This window comes from Miscanthus floridulus, chromosome 12, assembly GCF_019320115.1.
Source record: "Miscanthus floridulus cultivar M001 chromosome 12, ASM1932011v1, whole genome shotgun sequence".
Taxonomy (NCBI): domain Eukaryota; kingdom Viridiplantae; phylum Streptophyta; class Magnoliopsida; order Poales; family Poaceae; genus Miscanthus; species Miscanthus floridulus.
In genome coordinates, this window is record NC_089591.1 from 68,503,634 (window position 1) to 68,523,848 (window position 20,215).

The 20,215-nt window shown below is 45.9% G+C and overlaps 2 protein-coding genes and 1 long non-coding RNA gene across 3 annotated transcripts; 1 reads left to right on the forward strand and 2 right to left on the reverse strand.

Moving 5' to 3' along the window:
• The first annotated feature begins 347 nt into the window (after positions 1–347).
• LOC136497442 (uncharacterized) lies at positions 348–3,343 on the forward strand. Its single transcript, XR_010769316.1, has 2 exons — positions 348–767; positions 3,098–3,343. It is a non-coding gene; the product is annotated as an uncharacterized lncRNA (long non-coding RNA).
• Positions 3,344–7,711: 4,368 nt separating this feature from the next.
• On the reverse strand, positions 7,712–8,589 carry LOC136497683 (FCS-Like Zinc finger 1-like). Its single transcript, XM_066493533.1, has one exon. It carries the CDS (start codon positions 8,407–8,409, stop codon positions 8,125–8,127), a length of 285 nt encoding a protein of 94 aa, XP_066349630.1. The 5' UTR covers positions 8,410–8,589; the 3' UTR covers positions 7,712–8,124.
• A 2,482-nt stretch (positions 8,590–11,071) lies between these two features.
• On the reverse strand, positions 11,072–12,054 carry LOC136497816 (FCS-Like Zinc finger 3-like). The gene has a single exon (XM_066493678.1). The coding sequence runs from the start codon at positions 11,779–11,781 to the stop codon at positions 11,464–11,466; it is 318 nt and encodes a 105-aa protein (XP_066349775.1). The 5' UTR covers positions 11,782–12,054; the 3' UTR covers positions 11,072–11,463.
• Positions 12,055–20,215: the final 8,161 nt, after the last annotated feature.

Here is a 20,215-nt window from a genome sequence, read left to right on the forward strand (position 1 = left end):
AGCGACCTCCACCGCCCGCTCCATCGCGCTCTGAATCCATGCTCGACGCCGAGGTACCGGCCACGCCACCACCACCTAGTATGTCCTGCTATACACGACCAGGCACCTCGGAGCCAAGATCTGTGGCGTCGAAATGCGTTACCTCGGCGTCATAAGTTCTGACGCCGATCTTCAGGGTCCAAAGATAAGTTTAAGTCTCTCGTAGGATCAAACGTAATTTTTCTTAAAAAAAAGACTAAATTATAAAAAATTACGCAGGCTCTACCGTGTTCGGCGCCTACAATATCCTACTCTTTTTTTTCCGACACAGGCTGGAGTTCATTGGATGACTGGTGAGGCCAATTATTTTATATTCGGTTTGGCCCAAAACCGGTGGAAAAAAAATGTCACCTCCTGAGGTCTGAGAAAGAATCCGGTAACTATCGGGCGCAGCTCGAGTCGAGCGGCGAGTCGCTCGGTGACGAGGCCGCGAGCGGCGAGGGTTTCTCCTTCGCGGCGTCCAACCCCAACCACACCGCCGCCCCCACCTCACCCCGCCGGTCCCTCTTCCAACCACTCGACGGCTACTCATCTCGCGCTGGAGCCGACGGAGGCCTGAAGCTGGCGGTCCAGCCGGATCTGTGACCTCATCCGCAGCAAGGGTGCGCCGGGCAGGAAACGTCGAAATCGACGACGGGCTAGGTTCGTCTCGGACGGCGCGAGCGAGGACGATCTATTTAAGGTACGGATAAGCGGCGAAGAGGCTTGGTCCGCGGCCAGACACTGAGGTAAGCACATGCAGCACCGTTCAGCCGCCTCTCTTGTTCCTGCTTTCCGGCCGGCATGCGCCGGCGCCGCGATGCCGACCAAGCCTGGGCGTGCATGACAATAACAGAGATACTAGTAGAGTAGATAGATACGTGTGCCGTGTATAGGTTCGTGCTTCGTCTTCCTTCCGATTCTTGACTTCTTGGCCTTTTCCCTTTGTTCGGTTCCTTGCTGGGGTCCCCTGTAGTTGTAACCTTCTTGGCTTCCATTTGTTCACTAGGAAACTAAACTTGTTTCGCCATGTCGTTTCACTGCAAAATTTGTTCACTAGAATTTGTCGTAGAAGGCAAGAAGGGCACTGAAAAACCTTTCTGCTGCTCAAGCAAACAGGCCTGGGTCAAATTTTGGCATTGCTTATGTAGTTGTTTGTTATGTTTTTTTTTTTTATCACAATACAGCTCTCATGGCCTTGTATTAAAGGACGTAAACTCAGCCAAATCGCGAGTTACCACATCAATTACAAATTCAGGGAGGGGGTCAAACCATATGGATGATTGACCCGGGTCCCAACTCAACGCAACCTTCGCTATCTCGTGTGCAGACGAGTTGCACGACGGTGGAATATTAACAATATTCGAACATACAAACTGATCATGCAATAGCTCCCTAATACCTTTGAAGAGGACACCACTTAGCGCCAAGTCCCTACACTCAGAGGTGATCGCCTCTCGGAGCTGACTGGAATCAGTCTCTAACTGAATTCTTGATATGCCGTGCCTTTCAGCAACTCCCAAAGCAAAGAGACAGGCCACCGTTTCAGCTGATAAAGCATCCATCACCGGACTAATGTTTGCTGCCCCTGCCAAGACTGCATTCCCATGATGATCTCTTATGATAAAACCACAAGCTCCAGAACTGTCTTCCTTCTTATATGCCCCATCGACATTTATCTTCAGCTGATCTTGCTCAGGCGGCGTCCATACTCGACGAGGAACAGCCACGCTAGAATTTGGTTGACCTTCATCATTCTGGATGTCCCTGAGCATCATTACAACTGTCAGCGACCTGGTCTTCAGGCGCATGATAGATAGGCTAGTTAGTTCCTGAGCCACCGGCTCCTAACTGTAATTCCTATTCTTCTGTACACGATTCCTAGCATGTAGGCGTGAGGGATGACCACGATCTCTGGATCGGCCTCCAGTGCTTCAGCACCTCTATATGTAACAGCACACGGTGATGAATGGAACTTGAGCATTCTCCCCAATTTCCCACTCTTACATCTCTTACATGGTATCAGCTTTCTTCTTGATCCACCTCCCCTCTTCTGCTGCTTCCGGCCATGGCGAGCCCAACTGGTTCCATCTCCTCCGCTGCCACCAATCCGTTCGCCTCGGCCGCTGATCCTGCTCCACCCACAGCCTCCGCCCTTGTTCTCCTCAACATCCACAGCCACGTTCCTGTCAAACTGTCTGCGGATGATGAAAACTTTCGTCAATGGCGTTCCTTCTTTGAACTCACGTTCAAGAAGGTCGGGCTTGTCGATCATATCGACGGCACAGTCGACGCCGCTGCCATGATCGATGGCCCGGAGTGGCTGCAAATTGATTCTTGCATCGTCTCCTGGCTCTACTCCACCATCTCCAAGGAACTCTGGAACGATGCCAACAAGCCGCGCACCTCCGCGTCCACTGCGTGGACGGCCATCACCGGCCTCTTCCTCAACAACAGCCTGCAATGTGCTGTCTATGCGCAGCAGGAGTTCCATAGCCTCTTCCAAGGCGACATGTCGGTGAACGAGTACTGCGGCCGCCTCAAGCGCCAGTGCCACTGTTCCACGAATTCAAGGACAGTCTGTGCATTCGATCGACCGAAGCTCACACTGCGGGGGGGGGGGGGGGGGGGGGGGGGGGGGGCCATCAACGCCGAATATAAGAGGACTTTTCCAGACTACAAGGGGGTTACTGTAGAAGAACAGCTAGCAATACTCATGTACATGCTGGCTCAAAATGCAAGTTTTACAGCACAGTACTGCCTATATAAGAGTGTTTTCTTATGTGCATAACAGAAATAACAACCGGTAGAACATACATATCAGTAGTGAGTTTCTTATCCTGATTAGCACCTCATGTTGAAATATACAAACATAGGAGGATGAATTATTGTAGTTCAGAGGGTTTTTATGTGTATATAAGGTTCAGAAGATGCAGTTTTTGAGAGTCTTTATTGTCAGGCTAGAGTGGAAGAAGGTTACACTAGCAATTATTGTCAAAATTGGATTGTCATTTTACTATCACCAAAGTTTGTTTGTTTAGATTATACAGTGTATTTTATAGCTCTATATATTTTGCAGGTTAGTGGCCGCCACATTTAAAGATCATGCAAAATCGAAGCATTTACCGGTGGAGGAGTATGAAGTCACACAATATTGTTTGATGCTAGCAGTTGCTTCAACCATCAGTCAACTGTTTTTAAACATTATTTATGTCCTTGTATTTGAGCTTAGAAGAGCAATTTGTGCATGTCAACTTTGTTGGATCCTATTTGAAGGAACAATATGAGCATGCTTTTTGTTCTTGTGTTATAGTGGATTCTGGCATTGATCATCTCTTGCCAAGTTGTTTCAGCCTGTTCGGTTGGCTGGATCATATCGTTGCTGGTTCGTGAAGAAGTACTGCTGGCTGGTTTGTGTGAGAGAAAAATACTGTTCCGGCTGGAAATTTACGATCGTTTACGATAAGCCATAGCCAAACGAACAGGCTTTTATCGTTGGCAAGGTCTGAACTTGGTTCAGACTTGAAGCAGCTGCAAACTGGTGAGATGCTATTTGGTCTGGAAGCAACATGTGCATGATGACTGATAATGCCATTTCTGAACCTGAGGTTTTGTAAAGTTTGCTTGGTCTGACGCCAATATCTGGAATGGTACGCAGCCTGTACATGTTAACAGGCCGGCAAACGTGACAAGCCATGGCGCTTGTTGCCTGAAATGAAAACCGTGCACCCAAACACCATTTTACAAGTGTATAATCATGCCATGGATTTCTTGTGCACAATAATTTACAGGTGTAACCATTTTACCACTGTATACTTTTTCCAAACATCCAAACAGCGCCTTAGGTGTTTTCTTTTTTTTAAAAAAATACATTTGATTGATTTTTGTCTTCATTCAATCACAACCAGATAAAATAGTACACCTAACCGAATCACGGTATGGCCGATACAGATCACCTGAAGAAAAACAAATGGGAATACTCAGAGACTGAACCATCCAGATTTTCTAACGGCTAACAGGAAGGAAATGAAAACTCTTGTCCCCGGGTTCGCATTTGACCGGTGACAAGAACTGTCGAAATTAAAATTCCGGTACCACAAAACCGTGGATTCAGCGCCTCAACTACCCAACATGGAGATGCAGAAATGAATTCTCTTTTAGTCGTCAGAGTGACTCCCAAGCAAGCTTTGACAGTACTACACAGAGAATAATTCCTCGGCTCCGTCTCCGTGGGCCGGCCGGGGCCGGACGAGACACGAAGACAAGATGATTCCTCCAACTGACGAGAAGGGCCATACCCCTAGAGGGCCTAGACTCTCTGGTGGGGCCCACTTGCCTCATGGGCTTGACTATTCGCCGCATGATTAACCGGCAGGAACCAAAACCAGCTGTTTGTTCCCTAATAATCACATTTCCTCCCTCCAGCTCCTAAATAAACGGCTAAACAGCATCAGCACCTCATAGGCTCATACTAGGACCCAACTACTCGTGGCTGGTTGGGGTGACGCATACACGTGCACAGCCAGAGAGGCACGCTGGATCTCGGCTGGCGGCCGGCGGCTTAATTAACCAACCCCAATAATCAAACTGTCAGTACTACCAATTCCTTGCTTTCCTTGCACACCAATTAACCCTAGTTTTAAACTGCCACTCTACCTAGGTGAGAATCAAACAGGAACCCGGCTTGCTGCTCTTTTCGCCGGCAAAAGAGAGGAGTTGAAGAAAACAATGCCTGAAACTGGGCGTGGAGCCATGTGCTCGAATCTGCACCATGCCACCATTAGGCAGGGTCAGTCAGGTCCTAAGCTTTTGCTTTGGGTTAAACTAACGCAACTCTGGTGCGCTGCCACTCATCATGGCCAGAGGCGCCGCTAGGCTTTCTGCCCGCCTATCAGACGGCAGCGGCACATGGTCAGGCACGCCGAGACAGCCGTCATTTCACGGGCCGGCCACGGAAGGAGCCCTCTGCCGAGCTCCCTACGGATGATTCGCCATGCCTTTTCCCCCGACGGGAATCATGGCGCGTGCTGGGTGTGCGCGCCGGTGTCGCGCTCGCGCTCGCGCTCGCGTCGGGTCGGGCGCAGCCGTGGCGGCCTGGCGGTGGCGGGGCGCCTTGGCAGGTTCCGGGCTTGCTTTTGCCGCGGTGAGTGCGTAATCGCTCACGTCAGATGGAATGGGTCGCCGGTCCGGTCCGGTCGCGAGTTGGACACCAGGTTGTTTCTAGGCGAGTGGCGAGAGCGTGCCAGGTTGCGCCTTGGGAACAGCGGATTCGTTTTGGCTTGAGCGACAAGCACGAGCGGAGCGGCCTCGCACGAGAGTCGATGGAATCAGAGCTGCTTTGGGGACCATCTCTCGAGTGATTTCCCCCGTTTTTTTGCCGCTCCCGTGAGCTACGCCGTGCGGGAGGGGCCAATGGGGCGTCTCGCTTTGCCGGCGAGAGCTCTTTCCGGGAAGCAGCCGGAGCCGCCGGCTTCCTTGAGATCTGCTCTCCCGCCTGGCTTTTCTTTTACTCCGGGAGCTTTGTTCTCCTAGACGAGTGATTACGACTGACGAGCTCTTCACCAGGGACGTCCGTCGCGCCGCACTGGCTGCCCCCATACAGTGTATCTGGTTAACTTCGGTTGGCCTATCTGGTTAACAGGAACAAAAAATTTTTGAACAAATATTGACCAGAATTTGTCAAAAAAAAAATATTAACCAGAAACTCTCAAAACAATATACACCTATCATTGGTGATTGGTTTCGGTGAAAACGTGCTTAGCCCTACACGCCGTGACTTGCTGGATGAGAGTTACCCAATTTGAGTTACGCGGAGGACAAAATAAGCCGTCTTTCGCTGTGAGAGAAAAATATTGTACCATGGCTGGTAAGTCGGGCTGATAAGTTCAAACAAACAGGGCGAATATCCAGCTTTTCTTCCTGGTTCAGTTGTGAGTTGTGCTATGTTCTGTCTTCTTCGTGAAGTCCCTCCTAGATGACTGATTTCACTGCTATAGGCCACGGGTTCATGCTCCCTCTTCTCAACTTCGTTTTTTGTATGTTTCCTACCTATTTGTCCTCAATCCAAGCATGATACAATTTTCCTATTCTTGGGGCCGCCAAATAAATGTTAGCATACTTCTATAAGTAATAAAGTTGAAAATGTTATCTATTTCACTCTCAAAGGCTAAATACAGTGTTCGGCTGCAGGAAAGCAGCTGCGGCGGCTGCGGCTGCGGCTTTTCCTCACTCTGTGCAGCAGCGGCAGCTGACTGCAGCTTTACTTCACATTGATACGTAGATTCAAATTCGTAGTCTAGATCTATCAGGAAAAATGGAGAAGAATAAATAACACAACACACAGGGATAACAATGTAAAACTCAATCTGCTAAAACATGATTTTGCAATGGTAGCATAAAAAAAAATAAACCACGAGGAAAGTGTACGTAGGAGATTACACACATGAAAAGAGCTATCCAAGCTCAACACTAATCTCTTGACATGTCTATAAAAACCATTGATATCTGCTCTACGCATGCCTCACATCTCAGCCTATTTTCTCGTTGTAGCTATAAGCCTGCCGAGCATTTTTTTTTTTTTTTTTGGAGTAGCCTCCTTAGAGCATCTGTAACGTTCTTTTTCAAACTCACTTTCTAAATTCTCATTTAGAGAACTGCTCTAATAAAAATCACTCTATATCTCTCCACCTCGCTTTCTTATATATTTTTGGGTACTTTGGAGAGACAACTTTGCTCTCTATCTTAAGAAAACTATTTGATACCGATAAACTTCTCCTTTCCTATTTGAAACCAAAACTTAAAAATCTTCTTTATCTGTCACATATTTTATCTTTTGTTCTCTTTGACATTTCCGTCACTTTTTGACTTTATTGGTGTTAAGTCCAAGGAGAAAAGACCATCTTACCCTTCCCGTGTATTTTTTCAAGCATGTTGTGTTCAAACAGCTATATTTTTTTGTGTCATTTATTTATTTGCACAATTTTTACCAGTATGTTTGAACATAACACGCCTGAAAAAAGTACATTGGAGGGGCATGAAAGTCTTTTCGTCTTAGACTTAACATCGTTACGACAAAAAAATGGAAGTTTCAAGTAGGGAACAAAAGATGAAATAGGTGACATATAGGGAAGATTTTAAATTTCAGTGTGAAATAGGGAAGGAAAAGTTTTTTTTAGTCTCAAATAGGGAATTTTCTCCTCTGTGTTTAGCCAGCTCGAAATAAGGAATAGAGAATGAATATATTTGGAGATTTAGTTAAAAAGGTTGTTGGAGAGGTTTCTTTTCACTTCTGTGCCTCATATGTTTATTTTTTTGTTGTTCAGACAACATACAATTTTATCATTACTTGATTGTAGAAAAATTATTAATCATCCGTTTTAAGTTGTCCTTTTAACTGTACCAGTTGGTTGCATAAAACCGTTGTAAAAAAATTCCTAAAAATTCAGAAGAATATATTGGAGTCGCTCTTTATGTTCTTTGGGATTTGTAGATCTTCATTTTAGGGAGAAGGGGGAAGGAATCCACGTCGAGGAAATCGTATGCGCAACGCTACTACTGTAGTACTTTTTAACAAACGAACAGTATTTTTCTCTCGTAATAAATCAGCATAAGGATCAACATAACCCAAACCCAAATTTCAGCGAAACTAACGGGGCCAATTGACAATGCCCACTACCATATGTGTAAACTTGGCTTATGGTAGAGCAGAGATCGTGTTGAAATCCCACATGGGAAACAAATTCCCAAATGCACTGGCTTTACAAAGAACAAACCGGTGTACAATCAACGCTAAAACACACTCTTCACACCCTGCACGAGCCAGGGGTGCGTGTGCATAGTGGGCGACTCATCACGGTAGCCCAAAGCCACAAGCAAGCACATCGGTGACTGAACTTTCTCCAACAGGCGAAGTGGTCCCTCCGCCCTCGGGCGCCGTCGCGCCGATGAGCATCGGCGCAGTGCTCAGGCAGACAGCGACGGAGAAATCGAAGTCCTATGTCCCGCCGGCACCCATCGACGTTTCATCAGGTGCAGAAATCTTGCTGACACCAGAGGATGCATGTCTTCTGGTCTTCAGGACCATGCAGTCACGCAGGCTCCGGCCGTTCATGTCGCCACAGACACCTTCCTGGACTCCCGGTGCCTGGACTCCGTTCTGGAGGAGTACTGCTGCTGCTGCCTCCGTGCGGCGGCCCGCCTGGCGCGGATGGCGTCGAGCTGCATCTGCTCGCCGCGGCACTCCTCGCTGCAGAAGGGCGTGTCCCCTCTGTACATGAAGATGTCGCAGTCGCGCCCCAGCGGCTTGGCGCAGAGCGCGCATGCGTCCAGCGTGGGTGTCATGCTGGGAAGCTCGCACACCGGCTCGGCGTCGAAGAAGAAGGCGGAGGCCATGGCTGGCGCGCGTCTAGTAGGCGTGGCTGTGGCTGTTGTTAATGTGGCTAGGCTAGGACAAGCAAGCTTCGCTTGTCGGCTATTGGCCTGTTGCTGCTGCGGGTGGTCAGAGACTCGGAGGAGGACGAGGTGAGTGAGGTGAGACTTGAGAGGCCGAGGGGCGCTTATATGGCGGACGAGGACGGGCAGGGCAACGGGCGCGCGCGTGAGAAAACAGGGGTCGGGCGCGGGCGGTACGACGGCCCACGGGTAGGGCAATACCGCCCGCCCGCCCGCCCGCCGTACGGGCGGAGCCACCGAACCTGGGCGGCCGCACGGAACGGAATGGAGTGGTTGGCTTCTTTATTCCCGGAGTGGTTGGCTTCGGCCTGACGAGTTGATGGCCGCATCGTTCGTGGGTGCCTGGGGCCCTGGGCGCGTGGCCCACGCACGCGGCTCCACCGCGGCGCGGCGAGAGCGACGTACATGAGGCGACAGGCAAGTCATGCTCGACAGCGACGTGGCCGCGGGCTCTGGTTTCCGAAAGGAACACAGCGGAATGGCAACTTGGACGTCCCGGTACTTCACGAAAACCGTGTGCGATGCTATGCTAATGCTATCACATAAAGGAAAAGTGTCCCCTAGTGGACTCGAATCCGTAGGGAAAAAAGAGAGCAGGAGGCATAATTCCATGGATTTCGTAATATCAAGGGAAAAGAGAAGGTCGGAATCGTTTGCGACAAATCTATACCATTAGGCAAAAAGCTCCAAACTTTGGCTTAAACTAATGTAAACGCCCTGGCGCCGGTAATAAGGGAACCGGACCTTTTGCCCGTGCCCCCACATGGTTAGGCTCGCAAATGATCGACACGCTCTCTAGTCCAGTGCCCTCCACTGTAGCATCTTCTCTAGGGCTGCTTTATTACGGGAATCTTGGGGAAGTGTGGTGCATGCACGCTAGGCGGCACCCTTGTGGCTCGTCGACGTTGCGGCCCTTGCGGGGACCGTTGGCAGGTGTCCAATAGGCGATGGGCACTGCGGTCTGCGACGATGATGATCCGGTCACGCGCCGGCTGCTGCACGCAATCTGAGGCTAGTGAGTGATTTTAAACGCTCGAGGGAGATCGGAGGATCAGGGAGAATTTGTTGTTTAATCGAGAGATCGCCAGGTTTCGCCTTGGCGGCCGTGCACGTCTGGGTGCACTGTACGCCACGGGCGAAGCACCTTGCGATCGCAGATTTGTGCGGTTCCGGATTCCATCGGTTCAGGCCGGCAGGCTTCGTTCCGGGGAGCAGCTTTTATCGAGATCTGCGCTGAGTTTGTTTAGCCTCGGATAAAAAAAAACTGCACAATTTGGCTTGTTAATTTCAGGCCTAGAGAGCTTGTAATAGTAACTCCAACAGAGTTGGTAAAAATAGATGACTAAATCTATGATTTAGCCAATCTCTAAAATAAAAACCCCACAAAAAAACAGAAAACTCAAACAGTCTTTCTAGTACGGTGAGACAGATGGCTAGCGGCACATGCAAGCTATATTTAGCATGCAAGAACTCCGAGATATATGGCTTACTATTTTGGAAAGCCAGATACAATAGCCGCTGGACTCTCTTTTCTTCTCAAAATACTCAAATATAGATTACATAACATAGATTGCTCTTCTGTTGGAGTTGCTCTAAGGCCTTATTTAGATTGAAGCTGCTAATATTTAAACAGCTAAACCAGTTGCTAAACTTTGGCCACCCCTGTTTAGTTTGGTGGACTGAAAGAATCCTTTAGTCCATTTTAGTCAGGGTGTTTAGATCCAAAGTGACTAAAATGTGAGGTAGCCTGGACTTTAGTTTTATTTAGCAACCTCTTGGTGACTAATTAGCTAAATACCCATTTAGTCCCACTCAGTCATAATATTTAGGTAAAAAGTTACTAAATATGACTAAAATTAGCCAGCTAAACTTTAGCTGCCCAATCTAAACACCTCCAAAGTTGCAGATCATCATATCATTGTAACGATGTTGTTTGGTTGATGGTTTTTACGGCTAATAAACCGGCTGAAACTAATCTATTGTAAGAGAAAAACACGTACTGTGTCGTGACTGATAAATTCGTGACTGATAAATTCAAACCAAACGGTAACAACTGAGCTAGCAGCTGAATTGGACCTGCGCACTGGGTTCTGCCCCTGGTGTGTGGCCAGATAACAGATCAACGGAGCTGGGGTATGCATTGCGCCTTAAAATTACTCTAATGTAAAATCCTTGTAGTATCAGCCAGTGGGGCAAGATCGTTTGGAAATTCGCTCTCCACTACTGTACACAGGTGTTGGCTGCGTATGCGGTGAGTCATGCCCAACCTGGCGCTGATCGGGCACATGTGTGGGGAGTACTGGGCTTGAGGTCCACGGCCTCCAGCCTAGCAATGACGCGCTGACACTCTACACTGTTGAGTTTGACTCAGCGGTGAGTCATGAGGCGTGCAGAAGAGAAAACAGTGGAAACAAACGAGCACGAATTTGAGGTGCTCAACAAATCCGACCTGGGGTCTGAGTCTGATAACATCCTCCACTCACTTGGCTGGGAGACTGAAGTAGTACTACTTCTACACAGTTGAAGCGACTTGTACAGTTAATAACTCACACGCAATTAGCATCACATCAATAAATCAATTCAAGAATAGTCGAAGCGCACACGGTGTTTCAAAAAAATGGCTTTGAATATGGAGGCAAAGCTTTCCAAATGCTTGGGATTTACAAAATGGTGTTACACTAGTAGGACTAAGACATTGACAGTGGCACGCAGGCCAAGCCACATGCAACCAGAGGAACTCTGATGGAGATCATCTTGTCCGACTCTCCGGCGTCCGCGGGGATCATTCGTCGCACACCTCGGCTCAGCCCAGCGCGACGGAGAAACGGGCCGGGCCGTGCTTCACTTGTCCGGCTGTCGCTCGATCTGATCTAGGAGGAGGCACGTTTCTCCCAATCTTCCCGAGACAGACAAACGACCAAACCCTTCTCGAGTCTCACTCAATCCGTGCAGGCGCAGCAGCTTCCGGCTGCCTGGCGTAGTGGCGTTCGTTCATCAGCTCTCCACCGCGGACACCTTCCTGGCGTCCCGGTGCCCGCGCCGCGCCTCCGCTCCTGACGAGTACGACGGCTGCCGCCGGCCGCCGGACCTGGCGGAGGCCTGCCTGGCGCGGATGGCGTCGAGCTGCATCTGCTTGTGGCGGCACTCCTCGCTGCAGAAGGGCGTGTCCCCTCTGTACATGAAGATGTCGCTGTCGCGCGCCAGCGGCTTGGCGCAGAGCGCGCACGCGTCGAGCGCGTGCAGGCTGGGCTCGCCGACGGCGGGCTCCGCGTCGAAGAAGAAGGCGCAGGCGAGATGTGCTGCTGCTGCCATGGCTTTGGTTTCGGCTCTGGGTGCGCGGATAGCTGCAAGCCTGCAACTGCTAGAGTGTGGAGACTAGAGAGACGGCCGGGATGGACGGTTTGTGCTCAGCTCGGAGGCGAGCTGCGGGCCGGTATATATGGCGGACTGGGACTAGCAGGCCGCCGTGCGCGGGCAGGGGGCGAGAGAGAGAGCTGTCTGGCGCGCGCGAGACGTCTCGCTGTGCGGGCGGGCAATACCGCGCGCCGGCACTGACGGACGGAGCCGACAAACCGGGAAGGAGAACGGAGTGGCTTCCATTCTTTATTACGGCAAGGGGCCGTGGACCAATGGTGCGGTGGTTTCCGGCCCGGTTCTGCTTGACGGCAGCCGTGTCCGCGCCACGCACGCACGCACGCGGGTGACTCGGCTGCACCGCGACGAACGACGAGGACGACAGGAGGCGGGTCCCTGTTTGACGTGGATGGGGTTCTTTCTGGTCTGGATTCCCAAGCACACAGGAATCGCACAGAAACGCCCCAGTTACATGCAAAAACCGTGTGCTGTTCTCTCATAGGAACCGAAGGAAATGCACCACTTGCTCCGCTGTGGTGTAGCAAAATGCGGGGCGTTTATTCTGTGGAAAAGCAGGTCATGTTGGCTTAAACTAAACCTGGTGTCTTAGACCCAACTTAGAGGCCGGAACCCCACCACATGTTAAGCACGCAAATGATAGAGAGCACTTGCCGTCGAAATATCATCACGGGCACCATATTTTAGGCAGGTGGCACCACGGCACACCCGAAGCAGTGCGTCTACCACTAGGGGACTGGTGGTTTTGTACTCCTCCTCTCCTGTATATAAATAAAAAACTTTGGAGGGAATCAATGGAAGGGCTTAGAAAACTTGGTGAACCAGAGGATGCCAGGTTTCGCCTTCACAATGTTGCACGTCTTGGACTAGGAGGGGTTGCACTAGCACCATCGGTCAGGCATGCAGGCAGGTTTCGCCCGGGGGAGCAGCTTTCTCGAGATCGACGAGTGGAATATGCTTAGGGGGAGCAGCTCACGGCACCAACAACGGAGGCAAATAAAGTGATTCGACCAGGAAATATGGATACTATTATTCACATAATGTAAATTATTACTATTTGTGATTTATAAAGAAACATTTTTCTTTGATCATACCTCACCTTTACTACTCTCATTCTTCTTTTTTAGCATGGACCACTCCCTCCCCAAACACATATAGCTTCTGCAAGTCATTATGACAAGTATAGAGGATCTATTTTTTTTATCTGATCCTACATAACACTTGGTGCTATAAGTAAAAAAGCAGCGTTGGAGAAGCCCTCAGAGAACGTTCATACCATAATTGCAGTGTGCAAAGTGTGCAGTGCACATTTCTTTTAGTGGAAGTGCTTAGTGTACCATCAAATTAGTCATCACAGCTTGTTGCCTTGTTGGGTCATCTGGACAACAAGAAATGAAGTAATTTTTTATGCCAAAAATTGCAATCTCAACTCTTGGAAATCTGCCTTTAAAGAGGAGCTTGGTTTGGTTTGTACGGCAGAAAGTTAGGGAACCCCTAATTAGGTGGCGTGAGAATTTCGCCTAATGTTTGTTTTGATTTTTCTCTTTGGCTTCGAGAGCCTTGTAATCTGTAAATATTGTATTCTTTTACCATTAGATATAAAATACCAAAAAAAAAAAAGGTAGGGGCTCCCCCGCCGACCTTTCAAAAAAAAGTGTACCAGTAATATGGTAGATGAGCGTATTCGCAGAGATCGGTGACTGATGCTAATTACTTGAATTACGACAACATAGCATGGATGCATGGCGAACACCGTTTGGCTGCTCTGCTGTCCAAAACCCAAATGGAAATATTCCTTTGAATACTCACTGTCCTCACCACACAGATGTTGGCTGAAATGTGGTTCATAGAGAATGTATCTGGTGCTCCTACCCTTTCCCATGCTTCAGTGCTCCCATGTGAAAGAGAAAACATCTAAATATACCCCAAAAAATCAACAAAAATACGAATCGATTGATGATGAAAACTTATATGCCAATTATATTTGAGATGCAACAAAAATCTGTGCAAGAGATAAAAAAGAATGGACAACTCGTAACTATTTACGTGCTGATTTATTTTTTTATCTCCTTGCGTAGATTTTTATTATATCTCTAGCTAATTTTATATGAACATAGAACTTTGTAACATCTACCCATTCAATTTTTATTAGATTTTTCCAGATACATTTGGGTGGAGCACGTTGCCCGCAAGTGCACGCCACGCTGCAGTTGTGGCACAAAGAATGGCCGCCACCCTTTGTGGCAAGATTTGCACTATGAATCTCGAATCTGACGCGGATGTGACGAATTACTCTCCACTTCGGTCCTTTGTTTAGTCACTTGATGAGCTGATTACGCAATTAGCACACTCACTCACCGGTTTCCTCTTTCCTTAATCAATCATTTTTAAGTACACTAGTACAGTAAAATGTATCATAGCCATTAGTAATTGAATATAAAAGAGAATATTATTCATGGAATCAACTAAAAAAAGTATTCACTAGTACACTAAATTGAAAATAAAAAAAAGGATATTATTCATGGAATCAACTAAAAAGACTTCATCCCACCTATTATCCAGTCATTCAATCTTAGGCTTGTGATGTAATTGAAGGTTTTAGTCTCACTGTTGCCTACTTAAGGAGAGACGAGACTAGAGAACCTTGGCGTGCGTAGCCAGTGGAATCATACCTCCTAAAGTCCTAAGATTTAGGTTGTAGGGCGACAGTGGCGGTGCCGCCTTGCGCTTGCCAATGGTGTCTTCGCGTTGGAGACGTGTTGATCGACAAGTTAGGACAAGAAGCCGATGAACACGTATAACGATCGAGATTCCAAGAATTAGTGTGGATATATTTTTTTTCAAAACAAAATCAAAGCATGAAGGCGGAACGAGCGTTCACTACTACAGAATGGACTTGTTGTCCCGGGCGGTAACAGCCTTTAGTCCTGGTTACCGCGCCGGGACAACGATCCCGGGACTAAAGGTGGAACCTTCAGTCCCAGGTCATCGAGCCGGGACTAAAGAGGGACCTTTAGTCCCGGTTGGTAATACCAACTGGGACTAAAGGCCCTCCAGCCGAGTGAACCTGGCGCATCCTTTAGTCCCGGTTGGTAACACCAACCGGGTGAAAGGATCTAGGATGTCGCCTAGAGGGGGGTGAATAGGCGTTTCTGAAAAATCAACACCTTTAAAAGCGGAAACGATTAGTAATAGGAGTTTCCACAATGGAAACTCCAAATCAAAGTTATACAACCCCTCACAAGTTAACCACAAAGTATATAAAAGATACTAGATAAACCTAGGGAGCCAAACAACGGCAATCAAAGAGTTGAATCAAAATGCACTAGTCAGTTAATGTCGGAAGTCCCGACAGTTTGGGTCAGAACTTCCGACGTGTCAGAAGTCCCGACGTTTGGGTCAGAACTTCCGACGTGTCAGAAGTCCTGACAGTTTGGGTCAGAACTTCCAACGCAAACTGTCAGCACTTCCGACCCCTACGGGAAATGAACTACAAGTGCTAAAATGAACTTTGTGATGCCGATAACTTACAAACCCACTTCCTAGTGGTAAGGTAAGGTGTTGGGTCACTCTCTTGATGTTGATAAGCCACCACTCCGTAGATCGAGGCCCAAACCCTAAGAAATAGCTAGAGAGAGGAAGATAACCAAATACATGTAAATTCGAGCAAATCACAACAACAACAAGCACGCGGGAGACAAGAATTTATCCCGAGGTTCGGCAGCCCCACAAAGGAGCTCCTACGTCCTCGTTGTTGAGGTGACCACTTTGGTCGGAGTCTCTTCCATCTCCTTGCCTCACTCAAGGATACCACAAAGGTCACTTGAGTTTCTTCACTAGAAAACAAGGGTAATACAAACTTCCCAAGGCTCTTCCACAAGATGGAAGCTCTTGGGCGACGCCTCGCCGGCTAGGGGAAAATCCCCAAGAGTAACAAATGCAAATCAAACCGGCTTGACGAAGAAATCAAGTGCTCAAGCTTGCTCAAAGTGTTTTTCTCACTCAATCCACTCTCCAATCACTCAAATCCTTTGGGAATTGAAGTTGGAGGCAAAGGAGAGAAGAGTGGCGAGCCTAGAATGCTTGGGGGCTGTTTTGGCCGAGTGTTTGTTGCAATGAAATGAGTGGGCAACGGTTAGAATGGAGGAGACGGGTATATATACTCCAAGGCAAAATCTAACCATTCAGATCTACGTCGGGAGTTCCGACGCAGATCTCGGGACTTCCGACGTATGAAGAAAACACTGTTCATGCGAGGTCAAAGTCCACTCGAGACAGCCAACGTCGGAACTTCCGACGAACGTCGGGACTTCCGACGGTCGGAACTTCCGACGAACGTCGGGACTTCCGACGTGCACAGTCAGCAGGTTAGTAGAACCATCGATGCCGGGACTGCCGGCTTGGGTCGGGACTTCCGACGTCCACAGTCATCGCACAGGCAGTGACTGGGAGTCAGCACTTCCGGCAAGAGTCATGACTTCCGACTGTTGGGAGTTCCGGCTTACGTCGGGACTTCTGACACTGACAGTCACAGAAAATTATTCTTTGTGCTCGTGAAGTGCTAGAGTGTCTCTCTTTTGATTTAATTATTATGCTTGAGCACTCTATCTTCCTCAGACCACCTAAACTTGCATCCCTCTTAATAGTACGGCATACCTATTAACTCAAGATCAAAAGAAAAACAAAATTAAACCTTTTGAGTTGATCTTCTTTAAATTGATGCCGTGTCTTTCAATCTTCATCAAGTGAGGGTGCCAACATGTCAATATTGATCTTTTCACTTGAGCATAGCCATCTTGAGCATGTGACTTGATTCCATTCATCAAATATGAATAACTCCAAATGCATCAAGTCACTTTAATCAACTTGTCCAATATAGATTTGATCCTTCACATCAATATGACCATCTTAGCTTGATTAGTACCTCAACTAAATGCAAGTACTTTCTTCTTCACCCTAGCTAGGTTCTTCGGCCGCCAAGCCGTCACTTGCCCTTCACCCTTGCTTAGTACCTTGAAGCCTTTCCTTGCTATCTTCACCATCTCAAGCCATTAAGTCACATCTTGTGTTGAATCATTTATTCATATGTATTATTATCTTTTTCATTTCAATTTAGCAAGCTTCAAATATGAGACCAATCCATATGCAATCCCTTATGTCTCATTAATTAATTCTTACAAGCTTGCTTTCACATAGAACATGGAAATCCCACAATAAATAAGCCTTTGCATGAATTCTATTTGCATTGTTGTCTTGTGCTTGAACTAGATTGTTTACACAATAACACATCATTTTGACTTTCATTAAGTACCTGTGAGATAACCAATTACCTGTCCACACTTAGCAAACAGGTTAGTTCTTTAATCATGTTGTCATTCAATCATCCAAAACCCACTAAAGGGCTAGATGCACTTTCAATCTCCCCCTTTTTGGTGATTGATGACAACTTGATTAAAGCTTACAAAATGATATAAACATTTAAACTTTTGGGTTCAATGATTTATGAGAGGCTCCCCCTTAATATGTGCTTATGATTAGAATTCACAAAATGACCTCAAATGTTAATTGCACATACTAAAACATATAGGAGACTCCCCCTAAATCATTGCATCCGTGGGGTGCATGTGTGTGACAAAGTTAAACCGTGATGCATATGACAAGATATATCACACAAGAATAAATATAAAGGCATCATATCAAATATTTTCATTCTAGCATGCATAGTCCTTATGAAAATAAATATAACACATGTAATTCACACATAGCACTCATTACACATTTTCTCAAGTCCAGAAACCACCGATATATAAAAAAGATCATATCTCAAGAGATACATAGATAAAGCATAAGTGAGTCTCATCTCTCACATGATACAATCTATCTCAAATCCAAGATACATCAAAGAAGCTCAAAAACAAGAAATGACAGCTTGCAGTACATATCTTCAGGTACAAAGATAAGCAAATGAGACTATCCTGAAGCTTTAATCGGTCTCTCTCCCCCTTTGTCATCTATCACCATAAAGGTCCAACAACAACATACTAAGGACAAAGGGGCTACAAGCTATCACACAAAGCACAAAGGGTGCTTAAGGTTCAAACTTTGTACTAATCTCTCCCTTTGTATTAAACTCTCCCCCTTTGTCATCTTAAAGAGGCTGTACTTGTCACTTGTTTGCAATTCAAAATAGATCAAGTATATGGGTTTACTAGCTCATGAACAAACTCATACACTAACCACTAGATCATATAATCATTCAAGCAATAGTGGTAGTCTATAAATCTAAAAAAAAATCATTTGTAATGCATGATCCTATAAGCATGTACTATATGCACTAACCGCATACTAGTAAGGGATGAAAAATGATCATGCATAATACAATGATACCTTTGCTATATTGGAGAGGAAGATAGTCATATAGATTTCAATTTATTTCTCCAATAGCACCATGATGTTCAATTATAAACTTGGTGAAGACCAATAGATACCAATTCTTTGAATTCCTATTCTTCACCCATATGAATTGAGAATCACTAATGATCAAGTGCACTCTTCTTGTTGTGGTTGGCTTGCTTCTTCTTTGATCATTGCTTGCTTGAGAGAACTAAAAGATGCACCACTTGTAATACCACTTGAAATTTCATGATACCACTTGAAATTTTATGACTTGTTCTCTTTTGGGTGTTGCTTCCTTTCTAGACCAATCTCTTGATTTTCTTCAACCAAGTACCTCAAATGTCCCTTTAGATTACCACTTCAATTTTAGCCATCCAAGCCTAGAGCGAAGTGACCTCTGTCCAAAGAACCATCCTTGATACTCAGTTGAAATAACTTGAAAGGAAACCACTTGATCCACTTGAAAGATTTTGTTTGATTGATCCATATTGTTGGACTTAATTTGATGAATAACTTTGAATCCTTCTTTAAGTACTTTTCTTTCTACTTGTTTAAGTCCTTTTGTTTCTATCAAAAGATCTCCAATTATCACTAGAACTTAAACTTCATCTTCATCTTGATCTTGGTCTTGATCTCTAGCTTGAGTACCAAATGTGTACCAGATACACTCTTCAAACAAATTGTCTTGTACTCATCATTTGTCATGCTTCTATCTCAAACCAAAACCAAAACATAGGTACCTCAATCACTTATAGATATGATTCTAATTTGAGGACCTTTGAATCTAAGTGACTTTTGATCAATCCAATAATTGTCACTTTCCTGGCAGATTCTGTACTCTTCAAAGAATAAATCATATCTCCCAAAGTACATATCCAAAAACCACAAAATTTGGTGAAGATGTGACACACTAAGCCTTCTAGTAGCTATAAAAATTTTAGCTTCTTTTGACTTCTATATTGCTACCAGATTTCATATCTTTCCACACTGCTACATGCTGAAAACTGCTGCACTATAGCTGACAAGATCTACTCCAAATCCGAAGTATCACTTGTCCAAATCTCATAAAATTTGCACAGCAACTAATACCATAAGTGTAGAGCATGTAGACCAAATTTCAAGCCAATACAAATAGATTTGGTTACTCAAACATGTCTATGATCACTGCTACCTCAGATTTTCAATATTGGATAGATTTCAATAATTGAGCTATTTTTCTCCAAATTGAACCAAACTTGAAATCAACTTATTTGAATACTCTCACAAGACATATGTCCATTCAAACCACTTACTAGAAGAAATCTTATGAACATATCTAATCAAACCAACTTCAAACTTGATTACTTAAGCATTTAATCTATTCAAGCATCTCATAGCAAGCAACATATGCATATATATCCAATTCAATTAACTCATATGCACCCAAATAAACTTTGATCAACAAGAGATATACCTTGATAGCTTATGATCATCTTTGCAAGCTTCAACTCCACTTATTTGCAGGCCTTCAAATATATCAATAAATTCCCACAACTTGAATATGACACTTGTATGTTGATAGCATATGGACTTCACTCAATTTTGACTTGGCATTAGGATAGAATTGCACTAAGCTTTAATACTTGACTCAACATAAGATGAATAATAATAATTCCATTGAATCAAGTCTCCAATGCCATGGTACCTACAAACAATCATCCACTTTTCGATGGTACCCAAACTAGTTTGGGTCCTCTCATGTTAGACGCAACATACTTAGGCATAGCCTTAGTATGAATAGCGGATTTTTTTTTGCAATACTAACCAATAAGGTACCATAACAAACCTTCCTAGGCATAATATTTGCATCAATTGAAATAGGCTTAGGATTCTCACTTAGGGGACATAAATTAGCCAAGAATTGATTTTCTCTTTTTCAAATGTTTGGCAAATTTATGATTTTTAGACGGACATAGGGATTTTTATGGATTTGAGAGAA

Coding starts and splice junctions, on each gene's coding strand:
- LOC136497683 (XM_066493533.1), bottom strand. CDS start 8,409: ATGGCCTCCGCCTTCTTCTTCGACGCCGAGCCGGTGTGCGAGCTTCCC.
- LOC136497816 (XM_066493678.1), bottom strand. CDS start 11,781: ATGGCAGCAGCAGCACATCTCGCCTGCGCCTTCTTCTTCGACGCGGAG.